Below are 19,210 nucleotides of genomic sequence, written 5' to 3' on the forward strand. Positions count from 1 at the left end.
TGTGTGTGTGTGTGTGTGTGTGTGTGTGTGTGTGTGTGTGTGTGTGTTGTCTCACTATGTAGCTCTGCCTTGCCTGGTACTTGGGGTGATCTGTTTGCCTCTGTCTCCTAAGTGCTAGAATTAAAGGAACATGCAACCATGCTGGATCTGGAACCTCTCTTTCCATTCTTTTGTGTGTGTGTGTGCTGGCCTTGATCTCACTATGTAGCCCAGGCTGGCCTTCAGCTCTTTTTTTTGTTTGTTTGTTTGTTTTTCGAGACAGGGTTTCTCTGTGTAGCCCTGGCTGTCCTGGAACTCACTCTGTAGACCAGGCTGGCCTTGAACTGAGCAATCCGCCTGCCTCTGCCTCCCAAGTGCTGGGATTAAAGGTGTGCACCACCAATACCTGGCAAGTCTTTCCATTCTTATGTGTTTGTTTATGATATCTGATGTCTTAGAGCAATAAAGTAAAACAAAGAAGAGTGATACAGAAGCTAGGGAAGATGAAGTCCAATTTCCTCTCCTTGCACATAAGCCTGTCTTCAAAAAGCCTAAAGACACCACTGTAAAACTCTCACTCTGAGGCTTTCAACAAAGTAACAGGATACAAAATTAGCATACCAATACCAGTAGCTTTTCTAGGTGTTGACAACAAATTTTCACAGAAAGACCTGGAGTGGAGATATCAAGATAGCTTTAAGAATATTTTTGTTTTGTTTTATTTTTCTGGACAGAGTTTCTGTAGACCAGGTTGACTCTGAACTCAAGAGATCTGCCTGCCTCTGCCTCCCAAGCGCTGTATTAAAGGTGTGCATCACCACGCCCAGTAAGAACTCTTTTAATTTAAAAAAAAAAATGTAACTAGGAATAGACCTAACCAATGTAGTAAGGCAATTTTTAGATGTTAAAGATGGTGAACAAGACACTGGAGTAAAGACCTCACAGGCTGAGACTGCTAGAATTGAGGCTTGTGAAAACGTCTATATTACTGAAAGCAACCCCTATAAAATTCCAATGACATTCTTCACAGAAAAGAAAAATCCCAAAATCATATGGAAATTCATGTGTGTGAGCACATGCACTCCGAAACCCAGAGCAGAAAAAGCACTACTAAAGTTATCACAATACCTGATCTCAAAATGTACTACAGAGCTGTAGCAACAACAAAACCAGTAAGGCACAAATATCTATCTCGATCAGTGAAATAGAACTGAGATCCCAAAAATGGACCCACACAGCTACAGTACCTAATTTTTGACAAAGGACATATTCTGAGAAAAGACAGCCTCTTCAACAAGTGGTGCTGGGAACATGAGACATCTACCCTACAAAATCCCAATTCAAAATGGATCAAAGACCTTGCTGCAGTGGTTCTCAGCCTGGTTAAATCTGTGAGTCTTTAATGTGGTCCCTCATGTTGCTGTGGCCATTTTTGTTGCTACTTTATAACTGTAATTTTGTTACTGTTATGAATAGTAACATAAATATCTGATATACAGAATATCTGATAGGTGGCCCCTGTGAAAGGCCCAACTGACTCCTCCCAAAGGGGTCAAGACCCACAGGGAGAGAACCGTTGCTTTAAGTGCAGAAACTGAAACTGACAGAGTGTTTCTGTAGTGGTGGTGTACACTTTTAATCCAGCACTTGGGAGGCAGAGGCAGGCAGATCTCTGAGTTTGGGGCCAGCCTGGTATACAGAAACTCTGTCCAGAGACAAGGTGTAGGCATACGCCAGGGCACTTTCTCTGACAAGGACTCCAACGGTGGGAGACAATTTCAAAATCTGACAAATGAGAACAAATACAATTAAAAATTCCTATACAGCAAAATAAATGATGAGCAGAGCAAAAAGACAGCCAACAGAATGGGAGACAGTCTTCCCAACTGTGTGTCAGACAGAGGCTCTTAACCTCTATAATCCATAACCCTCGACAACCGTCCACTCAGATGGGCGAACAAATGGAAGAAACAATTCTCAAAAGAAGAACTGTATAAGGTTGACTACCAAACATGTGAAAACGGTTCCCTATCCTTCACCATCAGGGAAATGCAAATTATAACTCTGCTGAGATTTCATCTCTCTCCTCAGGTGGCTGTCATCATAAAAAGCAACATTAACAAATGCTGGAGAGAAGGTGGGCAAAGGGGAACCCTAATCACTCTGGGTGGGAATGCAAAATGGAAATCAGTATACAGGTTCCTCAAGAGACTAAAAATAGAACTTCCATATAACTCAGCTCTGCCAGTCCTGGGTATACACCTGATCAAATCTAAGTCTGCACGCCACAGGGGAGCGTGCACATCCATATCTACTGTAGCATTATTTGTAATAGTCAGGACAGGAAACCATCCCAGATGCTCTCGAGCACACACGCGCACACACACACACACACACACACACATTATATATATATAATTAAACCAGCATAGAATGCAATAAATCAGAAACTAAAATCAGCCATATAAAATAAAATAAAAAAATGTAAGTCCTACTGCCACAATATAAACTAGTGAGAATGGGGGCAGAACATACTGAGTAGCAAGTAACAAACCGCCAGCACACCAAAGATGCTTCTCTAGTGCAAGCCCTGACACCTGCTCTGGGACCAGGCAACTTAGCACTGAGGAGACCTAAAAATCTTGGGTTTACTAGAAACGACACAGGATGTGAACAAAAGCTACTAGCATTGAGTTCTATGAAAGTCATTATAGAAAACTCAGAAAACAGCCCTGTACATTGTTGCCTTAAAAGGTGTAGCTATCGTAGAAGAGGCTCTTCCTTGATACAGTAAGTACTAGATTTTTAAAAAATATCTATCTACCTACCTATCTACCTATCTATCTATCTATCCATCCATCCATCCATCCATCCATCCTTCTTTAGGTGCATTGGTATTTTGCCTGAATGTATGTCTGTGTTAAGGTGTTAGATACTGAATTATAGACGGTTGCGAGCTACCATACAGTGCTGAGAATTGAACCCAGGTCCTCTGGAAGAGTAGCCAGTGCTCTTAACTGCTAAGCCAGCTCTTAACTCCAAGTACTACATTTTAAAGAAAGAAATAGCAAAAAAAATTAGAAGAGATTTCAAGGACTAATTGGATTTCATATTTTGAATACATGGATCATCTCTGAATTCGACAATCATGATAATCAAACTCCCAGACACTGTAGTCTAAGTATCGGATGCAAACCTGCCTTGCTTGAGAACCCACATGTGGGTGTTGGAGTGTTAGGCCCAGTGCTGCCTAGCCTCCCATGGCATCAGGTCTCAACAAACTTCCCTGTAAACATCTGCTCTGCTTGGTGTGGTCCCTAGGTCATTTTAAGCCAGTAACATCAGAAACCTGTCTTCAGAGTTGCTATAGTGTTGGCCATTTTCTAAAGGATATCGTTCGTTCATTCATTCATTCATTCATTCATTCATTTATATGGGAAAACAACCGAAAACTTTCCTGAAAGAATTAAATCCTTAACAATAACATATTCTAAAGCAAAGATGGTTGTCATGTAGTCAAGAATTAAGACTGAAAATCTACACACTGTTTTGTGGACTCTGGAAAAGAAGTGCAGTCCGTTAAGATGCTGTCTTCACTGAAGCCCATTGCAGACATGGGCCATTTAAGCTATGTGGCACTGCTGGGCCTCGAAGCATAGCATACAGGATGAACCCAATTACACATTACGGTGCGGATGCAAACCAAAGCCTTCTTCCAGAAGTGTTTCTCGTGAACATGTTAGTGCCAAGCTGCTAGATGCACACCTAACTATTTGTGCCATGTTCTCAGATGTCACATTTATTGATGACTGCACTCCACAGAGAGTCACCCTAGCACTCAGAATCCCACCCTCTGCGCTACAATTGTCTTCTCTAACCTGCCAGGCTACATGATACCAGGGTGGCTAACACAAAAGAGGCATGCTATCTACCTGTACTTCAATCAGGTGGAATTGGCAGATGAGAATGAGACAGATCAACAGTAAAGGCACAAAGGAGAAAACTGCCACCATCTACCCAAACAGGAAAGGCAGACCAGTGAAGTAAACTACACTGCTCCTCTATAATTCAGAACCAAAAATAAAATAAAATCGTACTCTAGTGAATATTTAAGGGTGTTGTGATTCGAATTTCCCATAATTCATAGCCTTTCCTTATCTAACGTTTCAAAGCTAAAGCCACACAGCTGAGAAGGCAACAAGGAAGCTGCCTGGTTCTCTTTGACATCCAGTGATGCCAGGAGCACCCTAGCTAGGCCCAGGCTAGCCTGCCAAACATCATTACACAATAGGAGATGAACACTGCATTGTACCAACTTTTGTATTTTTCCAAAGCACTCCAACATAATGAGGACATTTTAACAACAACAACCAACAACAACAACAACAACTAGAAGTCAGCCTGTGGTCCTTTTTGCCGCTTCCACCCAAGGATAATATCAAAGCCAAGTCTACCATAGTGCATTACACTCCTCTGTAGTACTCTCCTTAAGAAAAACTTCACAAAAAAAAAAAAAATGTCTTTAGAGAAGTCTCCCTCTTCCACCCACTTCTGCTCATGGCCTCCTCACCTCCCACTGTTATTTGGTGGCACAGTGTGTGTGTGGGGGGGCACCCTCCTTTCCTGCAGAAACCAAAGCAGTAGTAGGTCACTGCTTTCCAGTCCACTGCCGCTCACTGCAGAGGCAGATGTCCCCACCAGGACATCCTGCTTACAGCACAATGGGGCAGAACTTGCTTTCCAAGCTGCCTGATGGTTCTCCTACTTGGAACCAGAGAGGAAGGCCCACAGTGGAGGCACTGAGGTGGCCACCCTAAAGGGAGGAAGTCTGGGGATTTGAATCATTGTTAATGGCTCTGAGAAGAGAAGGCGAGCTTTGGGGCAGCAGGGTGGGTACATGAAGTTCATCTCTAACTTGACTTGACAAATCAGAGACTTAGCAAGACAGGTTCGGAGGCAGAGCCAGCACAGTCGTTCTGAGTACTTCTGTCTTCCTCAGTAGCACTACAGGGCTCAAAGCTTCTTGTTATATCTACACACTTGAAATGCGCATGCATGTGTGTGTGGCCTCTTTGGCCGGCATGAGACAGAACAATGTCTGATTTTCCAGTGTTATGAATTAAACTAAATCATAGCATGTGAGTGTTCTAAAGGGAAAGAAGAAGAAAGGAAAAGAAAAGAGGCTAGGGACTTAATTCATTACACGCCCGCTGTGACGACACCTGATTGCATGTGTGTTTGGTCCCATGTTTTAGGCTGGCGTAAAGAGTTGCTTTTACTTGTGACCCCTATCAAGAAGCTTTACAAATACAGAGCACAGTGCAGATATATTTTAGTTGACCAAGACACTGGGTTTGCTGACTGAGTAAGTGTTTCTTGGGTGAAAACATCCTAACTCTGTAAGATGATAATTGAGAAAATGAGTCCCTCAGAAGGAGGCTGCTAAATAAATATTAACTACTACTGACAGTGATAACCACAGGAGCTAACAGAAAGCACAAGTGACGGCTTCGTACTACTTTGTATAGTTTTAAAAAACGAGAGTGGTATGTTTACTTTCTGGTTTAAAATAAAATGCTATCTTCACTCAGTGGAAAAATAACGTTTTCATCTCTGCTAAATTCAACAGCATGGGTAGTGAGCAGAGCAAGGATCCAAACGTGTCCCTAGAAACTACATTAGCGGCGGCCACACTGCTCCGTTTAATTCAGGCCTCGGTAGTCAAGTCACACGCTCTGGCCAAGTTCCCCTCTTTCTGTACATTCAAAGAATCTTTATGTAGCTAAATGGACCACTAAATCCTTCAAGAGTCATTCAAAGGAAGCACTTCCTCCAAACTCTCTCTCACTTCACAGAGCCCATGCATGCACAACAGAAAGCACTGAAAGGAAAATGCAAATCCTCTGGGAATCCATGCGCATGCAAAAAACACATCCTCTCCAGCCGCAGAGGGCCTGGCTTTATCTTCAATATTAACAGCCAATATTTGAAAGCTATAAGGACACCCGGGGAGAGCAATAAAAACATGTATAGGAAAAATATATTACAAGTAAGGAAAAAAAGAAGAAGAAGAAGAACATGGCTCTTATCAGAGGAGTGGGGCCCAGAAGTTGCCCCCCACCCCGCCCAGAGTTTTTAGGGTGCAAAGTGCCTTTATCCTAACATGCTGGGCAATTGTTTCTCTTGTTTCTCCACCATTCCATGTAACTGCTTCTAGGCAAATTACTGTAGCTTCTCCAGCACAGTGAAGACACGTGTGACTGTATTTTGGTTGTTGTTGGGGGTGTGGGGGGGTGATGTCTACAAATTTAAGCATCTGACTTTTAGCAGAACCAAGCGGGCTCCAGGGGGCAAGGAGGCTACACCGGGCACCAGAGGACCCGCTCTCTGCACCTGCTGCCTCTGTGCATCCTTCATTACCAAGGGTACGAGAATGATGCAGACCACCAGCAGGCCACTTCCCCATCACCACCGTGCACTCAAAGGACACCGTGTCTGCTGTCAGCAATGACACGGCTCACGTCGGCGACAGGGAAGAAGTGAGGAGTTACCAGGCTAAATTTTTCATTTTACTCGCTCATTCCCTCCGTTTCAGCCCCCTGTAGGAAAATTATTTTCTGTATAAACAAATTCATCAAGTTAACTTATTCAAGGATGGAAATAACCGGTATCACATAGCATTTTGCAAAACAAAATTGGCACTGTTGTGTTCCACGGCGTAGACTCAGACTGCTCTGGCAATTCAGCCCCAGCACTAACACAGCCAAACCCCCTATTACCTCCATCACTGCATATTCAATTTACATAATTATTCTGCTATGCTATTCAAAATTTACATGTAGTTGTATGCATTCTCGTTATCCTTGATTCAAGGATGCTATTTCCTTGTAGATGTAACTGAGCAAGGAGACTACAATTGACATAGTCAATTCATCTGACCAATAGCAACAACGTGGTTTGACAAAATAATGGTTTGGTTTGTTAATTTATTTAACATCTCAATGCAATTATCCTATGTTTGGACAGCCAATCCTGAAAGACCATCAACAACAAGAGAGCTTCTGGGGATGGTCCCTGCCATACTTCACTGTAAATCAGCTAGTGGTCACGCGCATGGTGAGCTTACCCAAGCAAACAGAGGTGCTACCAACTCTCACCATCTCTCTCCACCTCCCAACACCACCCCCAAACATGGCCTGTTGAGTCTTCGGCACATACCCAGTCAGCTTCCTGATGCTTGTACATCTCCATATCACTGTGTTCCTGTCAAAGGTTTCTAAACCATTAAAGCTAAAAACAACTTTTGTTTATGTAGCTCACAGGAAGACAACTAGTGAGGGCCAACAGCAAGAAGGAAGAAACTATATTTTCTTCTTGAGTGAAAATCCCCTCCTGCTCCTACAAAAAGAGTAGATACAGGCCCTACTCAGTAAGCCATGCCAAACACTCGGCAGAGACCTCATGCTCAGGAGGACAGCGGCTGGCCTACCCGGGAGTCAGCCCAAAAAGCTCTCTGGGTGGACAGAGGATCTCTAGCTGACCAAGCTGTATCCCCACAGGTGCCAGGGAAGATACAAGGGTCACTACTACATACAGCATCTCAAAATCTGTTTCCAAACTACTCCCTGGCAGGTAAGGATGTACCCAAGTAAACTGGGAACACAGGGGCTGCCTGATCAGATAACAGGCTGAAGAAGATGGTTGTGAATTTATGTCAGAATCTCAGAGTGATGTTATTCATTTTTACCATTAAGTATAACAACAACAACAACAACAACAACAAAATTATCCTGGTACTAAAAGTGTGGTGATAATATTGCTAAAGTCCAGAACACCTCTTTAGTACACACACCTACACCTTAAGAAAAAAGGACACCTTCTGTTTCAAATTAGGATTTGCCTTCTCTCCCTGGGAGATGTAATATATGCTTCCTCATACCAAAGCCCAATATTTACATTCAGGCAGTTGCTTTGAAAAGCAAACGTATACTGTCAGACTAAAAGTGTTAGTTGCACTTTACTCACTCATCATATAGCCCCAACACTTACCTACAAATAAGCATTTAATAAAATGTCTCTTTAACAAATGCAAAGGTTTTGTAATGATTTCTGGGCTTAGAAAAATATTCAGAGGGAGAAAGCATATTTTCAATTAAGAGACTAGATACTGCAGAATCACATCTTGACTGTAAATACAAAGTTATTGGTAAATTTAAGTGAGTGCCTATACTCAAGTTTTTTCGGACACCACACAAGGCATCCACGGCAATTAAAAAAAAAAAAAAGATTCACAACATCAACACACAGAAAAACCATGGGCTGAGTTGCTAGTGAGACACTGAAGAAAGAGCCTGCCCCTTCACTCTTCTGGCACACCTATGACCCGTGTACTGATGTGCCTGCACATGTACACACAGTGTAGCCCACTAGCAAAGGGGCTACAGCTAGTCATCACAGAGAGTACAAGGCAATCATACAATTGTGTGTGTACACATAAGTGTTTACATGTGCACGTGGGATAGAGGATAAAGTGTGTTTTCTATCAGAGTGTGCAAACAGGCTCAGATTAACCAAGTCTGGCTATACTTCCATCTGGAAACTATATTTTCTAACATGAGCCATATTCTGGAAAATAGATTCAGATGTTTGGAACTGGTTCAGAACAGTTGTTGGAAATGTTCAGGACAAATGAAAAAAATTAGTCCTCAATGTCTTCTCTCGGATTTTCTTACTGAATAAATATGCCTTCTAGGGGGTCAGAGAGTTGGTGGGGTATACAGAGCAAAAGAGGTTCTTTTTTATTACCCAGAGTTCACAATGTTTGTTCTTGAAGCTACATCCAATGATGAGTGCCACTGGGTTTTCCCCACACTGTCCACAAGGACTTCAACCTGCCGTAGAAGATTTATCCTGCTAAGCAGACATAATCAACTCTCTTTCAAATTCTGGAGATGGCGGTAAAATGCTTAGAGTCATACAGTGGCCTTGCATTCATCTGAAATCCTTCCTATCAGTTACACAGAGAGCCAAGCAAAGTTGTGGTTTTTACAAGAAGCAAGTTGCTAAACAACATTTTTTTTTTATCCAGTAAAACGCTGGATAAATCAACAGTTCATAACACTGGAGTCCTAAAGTTTGGAATACACAAACACCTTAGTTTTGCACTCTATGTGCCAAAGATGCTGACAAATGATATAAAACACACAGGCATTCTGCACCCCCCCCCACCCTCTAGACCACTGCAGCCTGGGCTGGTCTGCCTTGTGGCCTTTGATTCCACCCACAGCCTACCTTGACTTTTTGCTGGATTTGGGTTTTGGCGTGACAGTTTTTGCTTTCTTTTCCTTTGGCTCTTTGGGGATCTTCGGGGCTTTTGGGGTCTTGGGCTCTTTCTTCTCCTTCGGTTCCTTCAATTCCTTCGGATCTTTTTTGACCTTCGGCCTTTTCTTTTTCTTTTTTTCTTCCTGGGACGCATCCAGTGAGTTCCTACTCAGTTCTTGGTTATCAACCCCACCAGGGAAGTCATCTTTACCAAAACCTTTACTGGGATCCCCTGCAGCAATGTGGTTGTTTTTCTTTTTCTTCTTTTTCTGCTGTGGCTGCTGCTCTATCGAGGGCAGGTAATCGTCACTCTTCACTAGCTGAGCGTTCTGTCCGCTGACCTGAGTCATATCCGGCACTGGCTTCTCTAGAAAGGGCTCCGATGGAGAATGCTAAGAGACACAAACGGGACTGAATTAGTCTCTCACTGTGAGGAAAGGAACTGAGACTCAATGGCTGATGGTCTTATTCTACACTCAAGGAAGCAGACATCTACAAACTAAGGGTGATGGGATTTGCCATTTTATCTCAGCCTAGAGACATATGTGTTTCTTTAGGAAGAATGCTTTAAATATCAGTTTATTACTACAGAGAAGCATTAGTGCAGGAGGAGAAAGCTGTCACAGAGCTAGACATTCCATACCTTTTCAACTGCAAGAACACAGGGCAAGAAGTAAAACATAGGCTCAGCCTGGAGAGGCCTCTCCTGGCGTGAGATGGGGACCCAGAGACACAGAGTATAAAGAACAAGCATATCCAACATTGAAAAATTCTAGTACTAAAAAGATAGAGCTAATTACAACATAACCTTTATAGAGTACACAGATCATATCTGGATTAAATAACATTAAATTGTCTGGATTAAAATGTCATGTGAAAGAAAGCTTTCGCATTAGCTAAGTTTCTTGCAGTAATGTGAAATGTAGACAATCTTTTTCCTAACTTCTTGAAGCTGGCTGGCTAGCTGGCTGGATGGCTGGATGGATGGCTGGATGGATGGGAGGGTGGGAAGTTGAGTGGATGGATGGAGATAGATAGATAGATAGATAGATAGATAGATAGATGATAGATGAAATCAAATGCTGACATTAATTAGGGAGGTGCACATTAGAATATATTGACAAATAAGATGAGATGCTGAGAAGTCAAGTGAGATGAGAGTAAATGACTCCTGCGTAGAGTAACCTCACAGCCCAGGACCCAAGACAGGGGAGCGACAGTGCAGGCTCATCATTCACCCTACAAACTGCAGCGGCGCAGGCACACCATCCAACTGCAGCACCCGAGGAACCTTCACATTTCAACAGAATACCTGAAAACATCCCATGTGCAACCTTCGGTCAACCTCTGCCCTTTCCCCGATATTCCTGTGAGCTGAGTGATCTTCCGACATGCCCAGCATGGGCTTCATGACCTACATCACTACATCCCCACAACAGACCTCTGGACTACGATGAGGAACCTTCTGGCTTCACAGATGGGGACAATGGCACACAAACATAAAGAAGCCTGCCTGAGGAAACAAAGATCACAATGGAACCAATATCAAAGCTGGTACAACGTATCCCCCACAAAACCAAAGTAATGTAGGGCCCAGGCTTATCCCACACAGACTCAACACTAAGGGAAGGTGAGACACTCATGTTTAGTACAGAATCACACCTCAATATGACACACTCATGCAGCATATGCCATGCCACATAGTGAGTTTATGTGTCCATTTACCTGAACCTACAAGGAAATTGTAGTAACTTCTCTGTCTTTCAGAGAGAAAAATTCTAGAAAGTAATGTGGCTCCCCAAGGCCACACAAGGACTGGTGGTGACACCTGTATGTAGCTTTCCTTCATCCAATGTCTTAAAACTCCAGCCAGCTCCTAAAACTTTACACACAGGAGTATTTCTAGAGAGGCAACACAAGTTTCATTCTATCTCCAAGGGGCTCCATTATCGTCTCCAAAACAACATTACAAACTGAAACACAGCTTAAGAAGAAGGTAGCTCACCATTTCCACCAAAGCCTGCCCTGGCTACTCTAATGACAATTATACTTGATTCTTCAGCTATGTCAGCAGGAAAGAAATGTCGCATAACCCCAACCTAAAACATTAAGATTCTAGTCCAGGCCCCAACCAACAGCTTTCTGGAGAAGTCATTTCTCTCAACCAGAGTTCAGCTTCTTCACCTACTAAGTTTCATTCCAGTATGGAGTAAGCTGGGCATATAGCTTAGAGTTAGAGTGCTTGCCTAACAGGTACAGGGCCTGGTTCTGATCCCCATCCCTCCAAAAACAACAGCAGCAGCAGCAGCAACAGCAACAAAGTGGTATTAAGATCAATCTTAAGATACACGTTGCCCCTTTTTGGTCACAGCAAAGAGGAAATGAATTAAAACAGCATGTCAGAAGGCAGAATAAGAACACCATGGGAGGAGGAGTGCACCAATACACACTCGCACACAGCTCCCACATGGACAACAACGTGTGCTTATATCTATCCTATCTTCCAGACAGGAAGTGCGTTCTAGAAGGTGATGGGGCTATTAGAAGCCCCATAAGGAAAGAGGTGAAGTGTGAACCTAGGTTTCCTAAACTTAGCACTTCTAAGACACCAACACTCTCCTCTTGAAGCCTTATGTGCAGCCATCTTTCTGGGAAGGAAAAAAGTGGAGCCGGCACTGAACTGACCAAACCATAAAGAGTCACCACTGGCCTGCATTCCCTCACAAACATTCACAGACCTCACCCACTAGCTGAGTTAGCGGATTTGATTTCAACTTTCCTATGTGCAAACAGCTCAAGTTCAGTTAATGACATTTCCTAATGTAACTGACTAGGAGGACATTTCTGTACAGAGCATAGAAATGAAACTTTTAGGGGGAGAATCTGGGATTCAAAAAATAGAAGAAAAGTTATTCCTTGAAAGCAAGGGAAAGCTGGAATGATCACTTCAATGTAGAACAGTGATGCAGTTACTATGGGGATATGTGTACTCATCTTTAACCTGCACGGCTTCTACGCCAGTTACAGGATACCAGTGTCCCGAGAGCTTTTCCAGCACACATTTATGAATTAAAAAGAGCATTTCTCTCTCTCTCTCTCTCTCTCTCTCTCTCTCTCTCACACACACACACACACACACACACACACACACATACACACAAATAAAAACACAAAAAAAGCTGAAAATTCATCTATACACGTTAGCATACAAATCACTTTAGATGCTTCTTTTAGAAATAAATGAGGCCATAAATTAGTGACTCGGTAAAAAATTTAATCTCCCACAAGGAGGGGAAAAGTGAAGATGGAACACAGAGATGTATTAATCTTGTTTGCTATGCAGCAGAATTGTTTTGGTACTATCTGAAGGAGGGCGGAAAGGTGCTCAGGGATATGAGTGTTTACCAGACCTACTTCTCCTTGAATCTTTTAGAGGGAAGCTGTTTTTGTAAACATTTAACAAAGAACAGATGGTCTGCCTTAATCATGTGGGGTAGAAAGAAAAAAAAAAAAACCTGGAGCTCCCAGTAAAACCCTGACAAAGTCTCTCAGGCCCTGCTTCCCAGGCTACCCCCACCAAATGCTTGGTACGGTCTTCTCTAATGCTATTTAATTTTACAGCAGACAATTTCCCATCAATCCTCACTGCCTGACAGGTAATCAATGCCATTAACATCTGATATTACCATATAGGCCATCCCTAAAACCTCTCATTTATTAAAGCAAAGGTGAGGGATTTTAGACACCACGCAGATTTCACATACCCCCATAGGACACTCTCCATGACACCGTTCATGATATGCCTTTTGACATACTGTGGTGTCTTTAAGAAGTATGTTGTGGACTCCTGAGTCTTAAAACAGCTGACTGATATTTAAATGGTAAGTAAAAATGGCCCAAGGTGTACGTTTTGTATAAAAAAAAATCAGTTGTATTGTTTTTATCCTTAAGTCTTCTGCGGACAGTATATCAATTAGAAGGGAACAGAACTGCGGAGGAGGCAGACGTACACTATCAAAGGCCAGCCAATGGGGAAGCAAGGGCGATTCCTCTGCTATGTCTAGGCAAACCTAGAAGCATCATAGACAATACGATGGAAAAGTGTAGAGGGAGAGATTTCTTGACTGTGGTAAGTGTGTTTTCCTTCTAAGTTTTTTTTCTGGCTTAAAAAAGCTATCTTCTTTTCCATAGTCTGCCTTAATTATACTCCTTAAGTCTGAACCTGTAAGCAACATAGAGTCACAGCACCAACATGTAACACACACACTCTCTAAAGCTCACAGTATTTCTTCACATACGGGGTGCCTGTGGGTGAACACTTATTTGCAAACAAGCACGCATTTACATATCTGAATTTACACATATGCAAACAAGTACAGATTCCGAGTAATGCTTGACAAAAGAAGCACTGGCTGGACCAGGGATATACTATTTCTGCCAACTTGAACCCCCAGCAAATTAGCTATGGAGAGGCGTAAGAGCCATAGGAGCACTCAGAGACAAGACATCTGCTAAGGAAGTAGCCCGCCAACGGGAACTTGGGGTAGCAAGAAACATGGGCTCACAACACAGCCAACTTAAACCATTTACAAACTACAAATTTTAATTAGTCACATAAGGTGGAAATGCTCTTTATGATCCTTTTTTGAAATGACTTTGGACACATGTTCCTATTACTGATGCTCTGAACTTTTGTTTTTGTCTTTTTTTTTTTTCTATTCATTTCTGGGCCTTGGGTCCTCTACACTCCTTAAGAAAGTAAGCCCGGTGTCAAATCTGAAGCTCTTCCTTTGGGCCAAACAGTATGTAAAGATTCAGAGCACTTAGCAAAGGTTCAGTAAGTGCTACTGAGATTTTTAGGATAAAAGTAATTTTTAAAACAGATGCTGCTGCTGCTACACTTGTTATTGGGAGTCTAATGTATTCATTCAACACATATTTGAACAAATAATAGAACCACTGGGACACTGGGATGAGAGGACAAAGAACTTGGAACTCAAGCTGAGATACATGGTTATCTCTGTGTCTGTCTCTCTTCCCCCTCACCCCATAGGTACGTGCATTTGTTTTATAACTTTTCTCTGGGGGACAGGGTCTTAAAAATTGCCCAGGCTGCCCTTGAACTTGTGATCTACCTGCCTCAGCCATAATTATGGGTTCCTGGGATTACAGGTAAGTGCTGCTATACCTAGTATCTAAACACAAATAGACTCACCATACAACCAAACCCTTAGAGGTATGAATGTGCAGGCAGCCATGTTGAAGAAGTTTCAAACTGGACGCACGGTCTTGAACATAGAGTGAGGAGTGGGGCCAGGCATGGTGGGCTGGAGTGTGGTGTCTCTTCCAGTCACTATGTGTGAAGGCCACAGCAGAGGCAGAGGCAGCAGCACTGAGTCTCTCCTCATCACCCTCAGAGGGGGCAGGAGCAGGCAGAGCTTTGTCCCCTGCTCTCCGGTGCTCACTCATACTCACCACCCACCGCCATCTTTGGTTTTCTTCTCTGACCCTTGACCAGGGCTGGGTATTGTACTACCTACCCTGCAGTTTTGTGGGTCCCTGAGAGTCACGTGCAGGCCCTTAGCTCTAGTCCCTTGTTCAGCCAGCACTTCTGGGGTGCTGGAAAGAGGGCATTACAGACACATCCTAACACTGGGGCAGGGGGGAAACAGTCCCAGGGTACTGTACTGAGTCAAGTTTGTCTTTCAACTATTTACTGTCAGTTCATTGGGCATGCTTTGGGTTCTACTAAGCCATTTACATGCCTCCTCTCTTCAGCCTTGGAATAGCACTCTGAGGCTGGAGAAGTAGATGTTGTTATTGCTGCCCTTTTTTTTTGGGGGGGGGGGGTGTGTGCTGCTGAAGTTTTACAATTAACTCACCAAAATCATGAGGCTGAAAAAGGAGTAAGACTTTAATTTTAACACCAATGGAAAAACTGTGCTTCCCATTCTCCCCCGAGAGGCACTGAAGCATGCTCGTCACTGCCATGACGGTGACCCTAAGCCAGATGGGTGGTTGTACAGCCCAGCTCTGTTGTGGTCACCATGGCTCTAAAATTCTAGCTCTGGACTACAGGGTGGGGTGGCTCTTGATTCAATACAAAGTTGACATTTTTGCTTCAAAGGGTCAGGGAAGATTTCTAGTTTGGTTCTGAACCAAGCTTTAGGGTATCACTGAATATCACTAACTTTTCACCTCAGTGCAGAACCGGAGGTGAACACGGCTGTTTCTATGGCTCGCTGCAGTGAACACTTCCGGCATTGGTCTCAGATCTCCCTGTCTGAGAGGAGTGCCATTCGATTCAGCAAGGAGCGGAACATCCCCCCAAGGGCTATTTCAGTTCTGTAGGGACCAGGAAAAGACAAGTTAACTCTCTGCCTTCCTGCCCTGCAAACTCTCCCCAAATCCTAAAGAATGGGCCTGCATGCTTTTATTTTTAGTCAATTAGTCGAGCCTATTGCACGGGAAGGACTCCAAACCCATTCTTTCCTCAGCCTTGTAAGCCAATAAGCCAATTGCTATTCCTCAGGAAAAACACTAGATAAAAACACAATCACAGGCTTACGTTTAGGGCCCACAGAGTTGAAACAGCCTGCTCATCTACACACACACACACACACACACACACACACACACACACACCCTAGGGTACAAAGTAAACTGATGTTAAATTGAACATATTTTGATGTGTCTCCATGGCTCATAAATGTTCGGAAAAATTAGCTTAGTTGTTTATGTGAAATCTGAGCGATGCTCTCCCACTTGATGGGATAGCTCAAAATAGTGCGCAGGTAACTAGAATGTTCTGAGGCTTGACCATCTCCTTCCCGAAAAGCTCTTTCAGTAAGAGGGGTACAGGGGCAACAGAACTGCCCCGCGTCACCAGGAAGACACAATACAACACAAGCGCAGAACAATTAAAGATCTATGGGCAAGCCTAGTAGTTTTCATCCTAATGAAAATAATAATTTTTAAAGGGTCTGCATCAGTAAGAATGAATAATTTCTTGTGTTGGCTGGACCAGAGGAGCAGGCATGCCCACTGTTCTACAGGAGTGACATCTTAGGAGAAAGTGGGGTCTGAGGCTCTGGCTGCTCATAAGGGGGGCAGAAGGATGAACCCATTAGAGAAGCCTGCGAGGGCTTTGCTTTCAGCGCCTCATTCTTAATCTCTGGAGAGCTGAGAACAGGTTTTAAGTGCTACGCTTCTGAGCACAGCTTTCTAGTGGCAAAGCCAGCAACAGCATGCTCACTGTGCCCTAGGCTAACCTAGACTAACCATGGAACCTGCCCCTCTGTTCCCTTTCCCTCTGCCCACCTTGGCATTCATGAATGAGAATCTACACCTACACTCTTCAGCACTAAGGCTCTCCCTGTTCCCCAACTTGAGTCAAGAAGCTGAGTCTGGCCATGGACAAGCACTCCCTAAACTACCCTGGCCACCAGTGATCAAATGCAGTGAAATACTCTTGCATGTGTCTTCAAAAATAGTCTCTGGGTTGGTCAAAATATTTCATGCACAGATGGACACTGGGGAATTCTATTCACAGTGAAGACGAAGGTCAAACTTACACACTTTTTAAAAAAATAATTAATTCAGCTCACTAAGCTTCTAGTGCACACTCCACAGTGTGCTCTGCCGTCACTGTTACACTCAACAGCAAGTTTGCTCTTTAAAGGGGAATGGTATAGTGTTTGGCCCCAGAAAAGCAATTTAAACTGCTTACGTGTGTAATTTAAAACATAAAATATTAAAAAGCAACCTACTCTGCTATTCCTATGGCTTTAAAAACTCAAACTGCAAAGAATAACAACAGGTCTCTCAGTAGCACTGACCAATCCCAGGGCTTTTCCAGAACTGGGAGTCTTTGAAAGGGGGAAAACTTAAAGAAATTTAGTGATAAAATTAATTTATACACTCTACACAAGTAAGTTCTCCACAATTCGAGACTGGGAATCTAGCATATTTAGCTGGCAATAAATGCTTAATGGTAGACTACTGTGGTCTATAAAAACTCATTCAAATGTTGTGGGAGGCAGAATTCTAAGACTGTACCATTATCTCTGAGTGTGGCAGGACCTTTGACTTCTAGCCAAAGGTGAAAGGATGTCACAGGTCTGATCAAGGTGAGAAATCACTGGTTTGGGGTTACCTCAAAGGGGCAATTATCCTAGGCAAGTCTGACTTAAATCAAAGGGCCATTTAAAGAAGAAGGAAAACTCTTATCTAGGCTTTGAAGAAGCCAGTGGCCATAGTGTGTGTGTGTGGGTGGGTGGGTGGGGGGACCTTAGGTATGACTTGCAGGTAGCCTCTAGGAGCTAAGGGTAGAACTGGAAGAAACCCAGCAAAGTTGCTTCAGGTAGCTCATAAGTACCCCTGCCCAACCTAAATGGAGCCAGCGGTCAAGACTCCAGTGAGAAATTCCACCTAAGCTCTACCTCTTGGAGAGCCCTGAGAAGCCCCAGGTGAAGTATGCCCAGACCCCTACCTAAGACAATGTTGAGGAGGAACAGGATGTGGCTATAAGCCATGAAGTCTGTGATAACGTGCCACACAGTCGTACTCACACTCAAATACGAACCTACTTTAATAGTCTCTTATTTCTAATCTGAACCTTTTTCTTTTTGATTTCCTTGTCCTAGGATCCTTCTTCCCCTGTGAGATAGCTCACACCCAGACAAACAACACTGCAGAGCTTCCTTGTGTCTTTGTAAAGACACTATGCTGATGGGGTCATTGAGTACAGTCATACACTCTCTGGTTTACAAATGGAGAAACCTAATACATCCAAAGGGGACAAAAACCTATCCGAAGTTACAAAAATACTACAAGGAAGCAAAACTGAAAGCAGGCAGTCTCTCTGCAAAGCCCATATTCTCAAGCTCCATGCCAACTGCTTCATTACTGTTGGCCATGACTCCCACTAGGTCCTCCTTCAAGAGGCATGGACAGCAGGGTGTAAGGAGCCTTGTTCAGGGCTGCGGAGGGGCCAGTGGCTCCCACCACACTACTTAGGTCACAAGGAGATTAAAAACAAAACACACCTTTACTTTCAACTACACACACATACATACACACACACACACACACACACACACACACACCTTTTTAAAGAAAGTTTACTACACATTAGAAACAGCCTGTTACACACTTACGGAGAATTCTGTCCCCATGGCTCTTTCCAGCTGGAATTACACACAAAACAGAAGATACCAAAGCAATTAAGTATTTTATAAACACTGCTGAGGGGTCAAAAAGAGGGAGGTTCATTCACTGACTAATAACGCAGTAATAAACAAATAGCAATGTTATGCAACTGAGAAAATTATTATAATTGAATCTACACAGCTGGGCAAGGAGAGAGGCTGGCTGTGTGGCTCACAAATGTTTTGTGTGGGTGGATTTGCAGTTTGGAATTGTTTGGAGTTGAGTCCTTCTTAGAGTCAAGATTCTGTTCTCTTATCTGAGGGCCATCCCGCCACTGTGAGAGCAGGAGAGGCTTGCCTGTGGAGATACCCCTCTAATTAGTAGCAATTTCACAACAGAGAAATAAATGGGAGCATGAATGGGTGGAGAGCTGAACTTTGCTGAGACACACTCGCTGCAGATCTAGAGAGGTGTCATCTCTGTGCACAGCAATATGAATAATGAATGATGGTAGCCTGCTAGCATGCTGGAAAAGAATGCTCAGAACAGACTGGCTAGCCACATTTTAATATTTGGCTATGATGAACTCTTGGAGCTTCCATCACACTTTGAAATCTCCTCATCATAGAATTTATATTTTTTGGCAACAAGAACCCAGCAGCAGACAAGTAGAGAAAACTACCTTTGACTACCACATTTACATTTAAGTTGATGTTTCAGCTAGAGACAGAAGAGGAATCTGTGTGTGTCCACTGCATTT

At 43.3% G+C, this 19,210-nt stretch overlaps 1 protein-coding gene across 4 annotated transcripts in view; it reads right to left on the bottom strand.

Moving 5' to 3' along the window:
- Chd7 (chromodomain helicase DNA binding protein 7) overlaps positions 1 to 19,210 on the bottom strand; it is a 118,304-nt gene that overhangs the window by 72,404 nt on the left and 26,690 nt on the right. For all 4 annotated transcript variants that reach the window (XM_028769146.1, XM_028769148.1, XM_028769141.1 and 1 more), the window contains exon 2: positions 9,271 to 9,692. In XM_028769146.1, the coding sequence (XP_028624979.1) occupies positions 9,271 to 9,692 (422 nt within the window). The remainder of the gene's footprint in view (positions 1 to 9,270; positions 9,693 to 19,210) is intronic.

Source organism: Grammomys surdaster, unplaced genomic scaffold, assembly GCF_004785775.1.
Source record: "Grammomys surdaster isolate TR1022 unplaced genomic scaffold, NIH_TR_1.0 64, whole genome shotgun sequence".
NCBI classification, from domain to species: domain Eukaryota; kingdom Metazoa; phylum Chordata; class Mammalia; order Rodentia; family Muridae; genus Grammomys; species Grammomys surdaster.